Consider the following 12,992-nt stretch of genomic DNA (forward strand, 5'->3'; position numbering starts at 1 on the left):
TAACTTTCAACTCGTGCCTCGTTTTGCTTGTTTATACCATTATGATATAATTGATCGTGTTCAAACTTTCATCGCTTACTTCACTCTTGATGTAGCTCCAAGTTGCCAGGAGCACTGCTCTGTCTCACACAGACGCACAGTGCCAAAACCAAAACAGTTTCAACCATGTTCTTTCAACACTGCAATAAGCCCTGCCTACGCTACATGTCTGCATGCCCACTGCTTGATCGTGTGCAGTTTTGGATGATTTTAGCTCCAATGAGCTCATTGGAAAGTAGAAGATTTAAGTAAGTAGTCTGATGGTGGGTTTCTTTGATATTCTTTGAAATTAAAGTACTAAATTGGAAAACCACCATTACGTCAACCCTCTGGTGATAATTACAAGCAGGATTTTAGGAGGTTTTTGACAGGCTCCCACCTGTAGTCACATACTGTGGAGGCACAACACGTTCCGACGTTTTCAACATTTCAGTTATATTCCAAAACTGTTCATTAACACAAATAGTCATATTTGTCTAACAGAAAATCACATATCTGCATGTCATCATTTTCATCATCCAACCCCCTGTGTTGTCTTATCAGCAGTCCAAAACCTACAGGTGTTCAAATTACAATAGGACAATGAAAAAAAGCAGTAAATCTTCACATGTGAGGAGTAGAAGCAGCCTATATTTGTCAATTTTGCCTGATAAATAACTTAAATAATAACTCAAATATCAAAATTGTAGTCAGTTAATTTTCTATCAATTAATCATTTGATATAACATTAATGCTGATGCTACACAATGTGTTTCCATCATCTCAGAAACATTGAATCACCTGGGTTTTTTTAACTCAGAAAATGGTACAATAAACGAACACTTTTTGATTGATTGACCAGTGGTCTCTAGGAGATGAAGTGCTGATACAGCACAGCAATGACTAAATATTCTAGTACATTACCATCACATTAATGTTGTAATGCAGAGTCAGACCTGCAGGTGAACTAGATAGACACATACCTCACTTTTACCACAACAGTGATGGCAGTCAATTTCCATCAACGGGTCTTCAGATAAAATGAAGGCTGTTGTGGTTCAGCGGTAGAGGAGAAAGCTGGACATTTAACCGTAACTGTCAACTGGATTGACAGGTAAGACTGATGGTTATGGCCTGCAAGATGTAAGAGATTCTTTTTGGCTCTGCATCTCCAGCAATCAATGAAATTGATGTTGACAGTATGTGTCTCTCAGGGAGTGTGCTGTGTTTTTAAGAGTGAGAACAAAATTCACGGGGTGAGAGTGAGAAATTTATCTCAATTAGTCTTGACTGATTTCTTCTATGTTTACAAAATGTGGCATATACAATCATGGTATTAACACTGAAGTATTTGGTTAAGAGAGGGCCACTACTAATGACATGAATGCAATCCTACTGCTTCCACTGAGCTCTATTAGAGGTGTTTGTTGCATAAGCTGCCTTCAAACAACATCTGTCAATTTTGTTTAAATAGAATAAATCTGGTCAACATTCCTCAAGCCTTGCAACCTGTTACAAATAAATACAGACTTAGTATTTTAGAGCTGATGTCACTGTTTTAATGTGTGCTTTAGTGGAGTGTAACCCCCCCAAAACAGTATTTCTGTAGCTACGGGTGGTTATTTATTTAACCTTATCAACATCAAAAGGTTAATCATGCTGCCTTTTAGACTGGTTGACGTAACAAAGTCCAAGATGTATTGCTCTAATTTAGGCAATCATTTCCACGTGGATGAAACATAACCAAACAACCTGCTCCACAATGCAAGAGAGCAATTAAATGATTGCCATTAATGTTTAACGTGACATGACACAACAGAACATTGAAATACCACTCTTCACTCTGAAAATTACAAAATAATTTATGCAAAAGTAGCCTTCCTGAAATCTACTCTGTCTCCTCTTGAATCATCACTGTATTCATGCAATGATGACTCTGCCTCAGACAGCAGACCATAGCTGGAAAGACGGAAGAAAATGAAGGAAAACATAATATTTTTATTAGAAATGAATGGACCTTTCATTCAAAAACTGTTGCATGGGTTCCGTCTTCGCTTATGCGGTGGCCTATCTGACCTTAACGTGACTTTTCTCAACACCACCATGCCTGAACCACTTCCTGTGTGTTCCACTGCTTGGTCTCACATACCAAACCAGACATTCACACACCCACGGTGACGGCTGAGCGTGACCGGGTCATCCTGCAAGGCTGTGAGGAGTTCCTGTTCGCAAGTCTCCCGCAGCTGTCTCGCAGGCTGCTGCACTATGCCCGGTTGGGAGGGGTGAACCCAGAGCCAAAAGGGGGCATGGTCTGAGGTGACAGAGGGGTGGGGAGAGCTGTCTGGTCTGTTCATGATGCGCTGTCCTTTCGTAAGACTCACTGGTACGCACGAGCGGCAAGTCCTGGCACGTGTTGAACGACCTATGCAGAACGCACTGTAATAATCATCAAACAAGAACATTGCTCCAACTATTTTTTCATCCATCAACAGATTTGAGTGTAAAGTCATTCCTACGTTATTCATTTACCACCTCCTAGTGTTTAACTACTGATTAAATCAGTAGTTATCAACATGAAAACAGAAAGTCACTGTAGAATCACACATAACTTTCACAAATAACACGTTTAATGCCAAGCAACAAAGAATGAACTGAATGTCTTTAAGAGCCTTTTTGGAATGTAGGCATGACTTTAATCATTGAGAAAAATGTATGTTTCAGAGTTAGCAATATTCCCGCAGTTTAGAATGATGGATTATTCTAACCTAATCAATGTTATCTGGCTGTAACTTAACTGGTATAACGTTTTGTAATTCATCTCTTTGCAAGGTCTAGCTTGTGGTGCAACCTGTTTTAACTGAGTAATGCAGAAATCTCCTCTTAGTAATATCTTATGTGATAAATAAGCTAAGTTAGGTAACTGGCATTTATTCTTAGATGCGCATCATCACTCCTCTATTACTCAGTCTGATTTGGAAGAGGACATGTTACTGCTTGATAAGAGGGTAAAACAGGTAAACACAAACTCTGATTATGAAAAGTGAGTTTAAGATGTCTGGCTAACTGAAAAACAGTTTATTGTGGAATGCAGAAACATTTCTATTCCACTGCTGGTTCTCAATGTGTTTTCAATGTGAGCACATTTTCAAGCCAACAAGAGACATCTCGGCAGCAATTTACAATCGCTATCATCTTATTATTGGAATTATAATTTATTTTGTCCTGTATTACTTGAAAGTAGGCTAACCTACATTGTTGACATACAACTTACTTTGTCACTGAGAGACCACTCTACATCATTGAGTGGCTGATTCAAAGCAACGACGAGCCTGAATGGTAGGTTGCTAAATGTAAATATACCCAGGTTCCTCTAAATGAGACCTTAGAAGACCTTTGATAATATCCTTTGTAAGAAAATTAATGACAGACAGAGGATGGGAAAGGCAGATGCACCACAATGTTACGAATGAACATGCCAGACGAGGACTCAGACAGACAAACAGTGAGAGGAAGGGCAGGTTAAATGTGGTAGGAATGTGACAGACAGTTGGGGAAAGCACGTTGACCCCGTCCCACATGCTACTGTCGGGTTCCAGGTGTCTCACCCTCCTCCTCCGTTCACACACGGATGTCAAGCCTCCCTGAAGGAAACCAGGTCGGTTTCGTTAGGGAAGTCATATAAGAGCAGGGAGGACGGCGAGGAATCTGCTTCTGCAGGCCGTCTAGTCAAAACAAGGCTTCTGTGCTGTGTGGTGTTAGTTTTGGGGCAGCTACGTGAGGCATGACCGGAAAGGGGCCCACATGGACACATAAACTCCAAGGACTGAACCTAAATATTACGTCTATAAAAACATGACCTAAATATTGTGTCTGTGGAACTGAATTTTCCATCCTGTCTCCAGACCTAAATTGACACCTAGGCCTTTAACACTTGTTATGACAGATTTTAGCACTTTTTAATGAGCATTTTTTTCCAGGCACAGTAAGCTTAACTTACAGTAACTGCTAACAGCAGTATACCATTATAAGATACAGCCAGTGTCAACTGTACAATTGGCACTTCTAAAACACTAAATAGCCATACTTGAAGTCATCACAGTGTCTGAGCAGTAGCAATAAATCAACTTACAGAGGATTTAAACTAAACTTCATTCAGTTCATAAGGCTGAATAAACACATCACCAACTTGTTCACTTGTTCTGAACTAAGGCCCTTTTTGCTTAAGTAAAAACATTGGCAAAAAAACTAGAAAGTAAGAGTGGAGGATCAGAAAGGGATTTTCTTTCCACACAATTAACTTTGACTTCACGTCAGCTACTGGCACAGCCAATATTATATGAAGCAGTTTATCAGTCAGTTTATCAAAAAATCACTAGCATGGCTGCTGGAGTCTGTTGAGGTTCATTTTTGACTGACAGCACCACAGCTACTCTCTTTCAAATCTGTTCACTTTCCCATATAGATGTTAAAGAAGTGTTTTTCTGAAGCTGCTGTACTCTGTCCAATTTAAACAAGACTGAGAGAAAATGCTTTCAGTTTTCCAAATTAAGCTCTTGTACTGTAATAAGTCTGGACACAACCATTCATGTGGACTGATATTTCAGAAATCTTTCCAAAGGCTTGAAGCTACAAACCCCATCCTTCTCAAAAAGATGACGGTGATTCTTGTTTTACGTTTGTTAGTTCGCTTTACCTCACTCTTGTTGAGTATGCAGAGAAAATGTAATTGATCTACTAGGTTATGTGTTTGCAAATATTATTTGCTGAAGTGATTAAATGAAATTGAAGTTAAATAGAATTAGCACTGCCAGACAAAGCGGATCAACCTCATTTCAGTGCTAAGGGCATCTAAAGCTAGGTAAACACCTTGAATAATACCTGAAGCCTTAAAACAATAACCAGCAATCGCCTATGGTTGGATTGTTGGGCATGTCTGCAGAACCAAGACTCTCACAACTTTTACTTCTAATTTGCATTCAAAATGCTCTCCAGAAATGACTGTCACATACACGTCCTTTTTTGTGTTCTTTGCTTGTGCATGTTGGAAATGTTAAGGCTTCCATGCGCAAAAGAGGGTAACGTGGAAGAGCTAAAGTTGTGTTTAAGCAAATCAGTCAGTGCAAAGCAATTTTGGAACTCATTTGACTTGAAATTGAGTTTTGAGCTCTGACCACCGTGTCCTTCATAAACAACCACAAAGAGTATTTTCTGTGGCTAACTGGTGGAGCCACACACACAGACCTCTCCAAAATTACAAAATCAATTCAATGTATGTTGACTTCCACTGTTTTTACTTTGATATTTTCTCTGCTAGACACTAGATAGCTCAGGATGAGAAGGACATTCTTTGTGTGTCTTGAACATGAACTGTCCCTTTAACTGCCAAGTCTGAATGTGGAGGAGCAGCAGATTGAGTGCAATTGCCCGGATCTGCACTCTGTCACAGAGAATGAACCCAGACATCCTGTGTATAACCCTTTGTGACTTTTGTCCATCGCATCTCTGTTTCAGTCCCTACCATAAGCGTGTAACCATAGTAACTGAAGACTGAACGGTAAAGTGAGAATATTGTTTCTGGCTCAGCTTATTATCAGAAAAAGGAAAAGAGGAAGTGCCTTTAGGCACTGATTCCTAGGTTGTACACAAGTGGTCAAAATTTAATCAATGAACAATATTGAGAAACTCACAGTGTTACATTTTCCCCCCTCTGAATCTGAAATGCCCAATACTAGATTTTTTTGCAGTCATTGTTGCTGCTAACTTTTACTTTCAGTCTGAGGTGGGACTGGACATGGACAAGGTAAAAGTACTGCTGCTGGGCACCCCAATCTATGTGTTATCTTAATCAACTTCAGTAACTGCCCCTCAAATCCAGGCTGAACTCCCTGAATCTTTAATTCTTACAATTCCCCTCATTATAACGATCTTGAGACACTTGAATTTATTTACCTCAGTTGCTGCTGATCAATAAAATATTTAAGTGAGCAAAAACTTTTAATTGGTGTGCCAGCAGTTCACCATCTACAGAGAGCAGTGATGACAAAACCATCTTCAATGGGAAACAACTCATTTCCTTCATGCCACATATAATTGCTTAAGGACATTTTTAATTAGAATATTATCAATCTGTTTGAGTCACCCTTTTTTAAATTCATAGACAAGTTACTTGGACAGCGAAGTATTGGGAATGCAAAACCAGTCTCAAATAAGAACTGCATCCAAACTGCATAGAACCAGGTACCCCTTAAAAATAATTCCTAAACGCAAACCACACTTTATCATTACAAACACAGGCTACATATCTGCAAGGATGTGACTATCTACTGAGACCTGTGTATGTCACGCATCGATGCAACAGTGTATCGTTTTTTGATGCAAGCTTGCACAGTAGTGAAAGATGGACTGTGGTAAGCGGTCAGAAGTGTGGCTTCACTTTTTTTTAAAAGACAACAAGGCAAAGTGCGATGCATGTAAGAAGCTCATTAGCTGTGAGTCAGGTTGCACACGTGTCAAGTGTCTCATCAGGCAGCACTAGCACCTCGCTAACAGCTCAAGCTGCGACATACTGGAACATATCCTCTGTTTTTATGTATTGACTTTGCTCTATGCTCTATGTGTAAAGTGCCTTGAGATGACTTTGTTGTGATTTGGCGCTATACAAATAAAGATTGATTGATTGATTGACTTTGTTATTTGGTTGCAGGTAGCTGTTGTGCACTGAATGCACTTTCGTTCTAACATTTTGCCCCTTTTGCTCGGATGGACTTTTATCTTGGAGCGATTTCTAACACTGCTTTAGTATTTCATTATTTCGCTGCAACACACTGCAACCGGTAGGTATCTACTTTGTGCTTTTCATGTTTCATTGCAAGGATACACTCACAAAGAAAAACATGAAGTGAAGATCACAGGAAGGAAAGTCTGGCAACATCTGTTACTTTGCAGGCAATGTGTGAGGTGAGGACAGAAAACTCAAATGTAGTCAGCAAGCCAGGCAGATATTTTCAAATCAGTTATTCTGTGCGTGCAGAATACATCCCAATCAGACTCCCCTACATGGATGAGCTCTGTCACTTTAAGATACAGTATTTTGAATCACGAAGGTAGGCTAGTGTTCATAATCAGTAGGTACATCAAATGCCTGACTAAAGTGTGTCAGTCCCCCTGCTCTTTAATCACAAACTGCACAAGGTGGCTGTGTACGCTTAGAAAACAAGCATACGACTATATTTGTTGTCTAATTAAAGACGTGCAGTGATCTATGAGAGTCATGCAATTCTTTCAAAGCTCTTCAAGAAACTTATTACTGTGTGCTTTAAGAAAGGGCATTTGTAAGGTCAATTTTGAAATACAGTAACAGCTGGTTAACTCGCTGATTGTTCATTATGATTCCTAAATAGGTTCATAATAAGCAAGAAAAGATCATCTTACAAGCTGCAGCTTTGCATCCAGCTTGTCCTGCTTATCAAACTAATGGGAAATATGGAAACTTTAACTGTGGCTCTTTGTTGGAGTATTTTAGGTAATGCCGTAGTCTGCATTACGCAATAATGTAGTCCATTTTGACAAGCACTTACTCTAATAAAAAGGCTTTTAAGCCACAACCTAAGGCATACGATTCCTGCAACCTCAAAGAAATGTTTAATTACTTATTGCACATCATCTTATGGAGTCGAACAACAAGGATCTCTAAAAAGCTTGCAATAGCTTACAACAATCAATTAAAAAATACTGCAAAAAGCAAACCAAAAAGTTCTCTAATCTCCTTTGTAGTGACTCTACAAGATGATTAATGGTATGGAGGAAAACTTGTAGCAGAAAGAGGCCAGTAGACCAAAGCCTAAATCCCACAGCATTCAGAAAAGACTGAAGAGATAAACAATAACAAATGTTTCCTCCCAATTTAGATAAGTATTCCTCTGAATTCCCACATCAATTATCCTATTCCTTTATGCACCTGCACTCTCCAGTGTCTAATCGAAATAAGTTAAGTACTTCTTCAGAAGGTTGGTTCTCCCCTGACAGTGCAAAGGACTGTGACAAAGTCCAAGTTTTCACTGGCAGTACATATAACTATCCTGGCTACTCATAAATGTACCTAATTTATGTTGGTCAAGATTTTTAAAAATGACTCACTCGCCCCTACATGAATGTCAGTATGACTCCAAAAAGACTCACAAAAGTTAAATAAGCAGTCATTTTATTAATAAGCAGTGACTGTCTTTTAACTGGAACTGGATCTGAAAGAAGTTTGCCACAACCATCATGGCAGTAAGTCAAGGCAGAGAGAATAGACAGGGCCCTGGCCTATCATGCAATACATTGAAAAACGCAAATCCTGATAGTCACTCCTTAATTTTTTTAGCTTAGAAAAAAGAATCATTAAAGTTCACACCCTATATTTGAGTCTAATACTAAACTAGCAACACAGCATTAAGATGCAGTATTATGCTGTAGCCTAATCTACATGCAAGGCTGCTGAAACGTCTGGGGTAATTACGTGATGAAACTCAACCCTCACTATTCAATCAACAGCAAATGGGAGATATTAATTATTTCAGCATTGGGATGTCTGAAACTAAGACCCTCAAACACGATGCTATAATTGTAACTGACCATGCATATGCAGGCTGGAAAAGCAATCATTGAAACTACAAGGATGTAACTGATCACACAATGTTCACTTCCACCTCCATGTACAGAGATGGTATTCCAAGAGGGCTGATAAAAAGGCCAACTACTGTTCCCCATTTTCTATAATTTCTCAGGTCAAAGAAAGATGCACCCAATAATTACAGTGCCATCTGCTCACAGGTGAATAATGAGGCAGTGCTCACAAACTGCAACTGTTTGCACTATTTTTAAACTCTAATAGCATTACACCAAATTACAAGCATTGTAATTGTTTTGACATGCAGTAATGTATTATACACCGGGGAGGTTCAGGCAAGCTATTTGACTGCATAGAGATATGCTCCAGCATTACTGATAGCTCTACCGTATCTGTTGGCAACTACTGTAAACAGAACTAATTAAGTGTTTGAAGGAAACTTTTCAGACTGTATAAAAGCTGAACAGCATAATGATGTCTTTTACGAAATACTTTGGTGATTTTAAACCCTTTTAGATATGTAACCTCCCACATCACAGTACAGGGAGAAACATCCCAGGCTTTATAGCCACAATACTATGATGCTAAATAATGTGCTTGTGATACATTATACTGCACTGTGTGTATTTTATACAACACGTTATGTATTGATTACAGCCACAAATGATAATATCATGAGGCTAAATTAGATACTGAAAAAGGTCCTGCTCTCAGGTATTAGTTTAGAAACATGGATTATAGTGCAGAAAACCTTTATGAACCGGATAATCATCTCAATTAATCTGAAAGCCTTAAATCTAACTCCAATGGGAAGTAATTTCAGTTGATTTTTTTTTTTTTTTTTTTTACAGTGGACCGACAGCCAGCAACAGCACTTTAGCTCATAGATTGATAATGATATGTCATTATCACAGAAAATTAAATCTCATTTATCAAAAAAAAAGCATCCTCTGCATCTGAATGACTTAGTATTCCACCCCAGACAATAAAAGGTCATTCATTGGAAACCATCTGTGGATCTGAATCCATCTGTGATTTATAGAGTCATGTTTGTGCAAACACATTATTTATGCTCTTGTACCTCAGACTTTGCCAATTGTTCATTCACCACAGCTGACATCTCCAATGAGCAGACTATGGGCGAAAAACCAAACCACTGCTATCTCTCTATGAAATATGAAAACGTTCACAATTTAAATATGTGGAAGGGTCTTGGCAGCATGCTAATGGTATGCGCACAAGTGCATTGGAGATTCAGGGCTTTAAAATTGTTTGAAATTTTAATTATGCAGCCCATATGTCAATGGAGAGAGTAGAGAGGAGTCCAGGATGTCTTGTATTGAAAAGGTTTATTTACTTGATCAAGGAGAGATGAATGAATGATCAGCACACGTTATGTTCTGATGCTCCCTTCAATTCTGAAGTTTCTGTCCTCCGGGGATAGACTTTAAACCACACAGATAATGCCACAGGTTGAGCTATGCCCAAATATGGGCAGATCCAACATATCTACAATATACAGAATTTAGTATACTGGTCTATAGACAAAACATTGCTTAGACCTCACTCAGGATCTTTGTCCTACATCCAACACTTTATCAATCCTCTGACTCCAGTTACCTTTACCCCATTCAGGGAAAACAGTCAAAGACATATCTGACCTTGGCTGCTACAGCAACACTATCAGAATGCCTCCTGTCTTCCCCAAAAGGAGCAGCCTCACTGCTTACCACTATCTCAAGAGGAGACAGTGTCTAGACCCAACATTTGGTGTGGCCTTGCTATGACCGCAAAGCCTAGTTTGACCCAGTGCATATTAATGATGGAAATTTCCCTAACAAAAAGTCCAATTTTGTTGTACTATTGTACTTGGTATGATTGTGCAATGACAATAAAGATTTATCTTATCTTATCTTATAATAAGGTACCATGTGCCATTAATAAAATGTTGGGGGGTGAAGGTAGCAGCACTAAGCTTTTCAATCAATAACCATGCTGTCAGTGGGGGTGGGGACCATTAGCACCAGTGAGCCAGCTAAAGTGACTCTGATGTGAAATGACAGCAGCTTTCACCATAGCCGTCCTACCGTTTCCCTCATTGTCAGGCACTTACTCTCACACACACACATACACACACAGCTACCCTACATAGTCACTACCCTCGCTTGGCAACCAAGTGCACACTTTCTGATTTTTTGTTTTCAAAAAATCTCAATTCATTCATTTCCGTATAAACCTCTCCGTTCTTTAACATCATATCTACATTTTTCGTTTTTTCCTCTTTATGTAATAGCCAATTACGGGCCAAAGTGAGAGCTCTTGGCATGTGTTGAAAGCATCCCATCAAGTCCACTGACAATTAACCTACAAGCATTTTGAAGTAACAACAAGCAACATATTGCCCACACATTGCCAAGTAAACTGCACTGTGCAGATTATGAAACATGCAAAAACGTTCACCTTAATAACAAAATCTGTGGTGCAGCACAAGCACATATTGTAGCATGTTTCTTCAAATGGGCGTTGCTTTATGGCTTATCACCATATTCCTTTGTATAGGCTGGTGCACATTATGGTTAATAAGTAATCTTAGGTTGGCATTGATGGTCATATGCGTTCAGAGATGTTGGCCTGGTGGAAAGTAACCCCACCACCACCAACCAAAACCTAAGTAGGCCCACTTAAGTTTCAAGCATTTCGGCAAAAGATTTAATCGGTCATAAGAGAGCTGTAACATTGAGTTGATTATGAATGAACTCAAAGACACCGCTGGGAAATCAAGCTTTTTACAAGAACAAAATGATTTTTTGTTTACATTTGTAATCCCTACACTTATAATCACCGACAGGATGTTGCATACTTAAACCACCCCTGGTATGTATCATTTTAAAATGCATCCCTGCAGCCTATTATGTCAAGCAGAGCAGGCAATCGAGAGGGGGGGGGGTGCCTTCCTCTCCACTTTCACATCAAACTTTTTATTTTCGGCGTATGGACTCATGCTGTGGAGCATACTGTCACTTCCCTACCTCTCTCCTCCTGCTCTCTGCGCCGGGTCTGGTGATGAGCGCCGTGTCGCCACACACCACCGCCGCGTCCTCCACGAACACGCAGTCCGGGAGAGACTCGTCCGCGGGGAGCTCGACCACCTCCAGCCCGACTTTTGTCTTCAGGACCTCGACGTAAGCCTCGTGCTCCCTCTGAGCCCGGACCAGGTCCACCTCCGACTGGCTCATCCGGAGCGCTCCTTTAGCCAGGGACGCGGGGACTCCCCGGACGATAGCGTGGGTGTAATGAAAACCTGCCATTAAACCAGCCATGTTTTGCTTTTTCCTTTACTTGGCACGCTCAAATCTGTGAAAAAAGGATCGGAAAAAAACACCCTAAAATACAACTCAGCGAATGAATGGCAGAAACTACTGTCAGCTACCCCGATGCTGCCTGGCTTGCTGATTGATTCCCTATTAGTTTGTTGTTTTTTTTTAAATTCTTTATTTACAGTTGCCTACTTACAGTGTCAGTCAGTCCTGCTCCAGTCTCCAGGCGAGCGACAGTGTTTCGGTGACGCGCACAGACCGTCACGTGTAGCTCTTGAACCTGTCAGCCCTCAGCGAGGCGTTCAACCCAACAAGTGACAGTCTGTAATACATTGAACCTATGGCTCAATCACGTTCACGCCGAATCAGCAAAGAGAGCTTGCAAGTTAAACTCTGTCATGCTTTCAAAGAAAAAAATATTTCATGATGTCTGCATATTTCTATATTTATAGGAATTTGATTCTGTGATTTTACACACATGAAGTGTCCCTGTGCACATAGTGGTGCATGTGACCTCTATAATATATCTTTAGATTTTCTATAGGATGTTTGGAAAAAAATGATTAAGTTGTTCATTCGAATCCAACAAACTGAGGGACAACAAGAAGAAGACAACAATTTAATATTTTTCATCACCTCACATTAACGATAAATATGGATGGCAATCATTCCTGCATCCTCTACTCAGAGGAAGATTAACATATTTTAGGGGGAGGGATGTGACATTTTAGGGAATAAAGTCTTAAGCACAGCAATATATTTTATCTTGATGTGATAGCAAAAGAAGCAGCATTAAGAAGCAACCTAATCGTTTTTTTACTGGTTTCCTGCAAAAAGGCAATAACTAACAAGTGGTAGCCTATAAAATGGAAGATATTGATCACCTTCACTGCAAACAACAAAGACTCTGATCTGAGAACATGAACACAATAGAATGAGACATGTGTATCCCTCTTGGTCTCTATGCTTTGTAGATGTTTGTTTGTTCCTTTTCTTTAGTGAAATATCTTTAAACAAACAATTGTCACAAACATAAAGTGACAATT

The 12,992-nt window shown here is 39.6% G+C and overlaps 1 protein-coding gene across 2 annotated transcripts in view; it reads right to left on the reverse strand.

Annotated features, from left to right (window-relative positions):
* The window catches only part of ddah1 (dimethylarginine dimethylaminohydrolase 1), a 68,959-nt gene extending 56,768 nt beyond the window's left edge, over window positions 1-12,191 (reverse strand). The window contains exons 1-2 of one of the 2 annotated variants that reach the window (XM_062424158.1): window positions 12,143-12,191; window positions 11,659-11,983 (exon numbers count right to left, since the gene is read on the reverse strand). In XM_062424158.1, coding sequence (XP_062280142.1) covers window positions 11,659-11,949 — 291 coding nt within the window. In that variant the 5' untranslated portion in view covers window positions 11,950-11,983; window positions 12,143-12,191. Of the gene's footprint in view, window positions 1-11,658; window positions 12,107-12,142 lie in introns of those variants that run through there. The other variant, XM_062424157.1, reaches the window with a different exon arrangement.
* Between the last annotated feature and the right edge of the window lie 801 nt (window positions 12,192-12,992).

The sequence above is a fragment of the Scomber scombrus genome, chromosome 8 (assembly GCF_963691925.1).
Source record: "Scomber scombrus chromosome 8, fScoSco1.1, whole genome shotgun sequence".
NCBI classification, from domain to species: domain Eukaryota; kingdom Metazoa; phylum Chordata; class Actinopteri; order Scombriformes; family Scombridae; genus Scomber; species Scomber scombrus.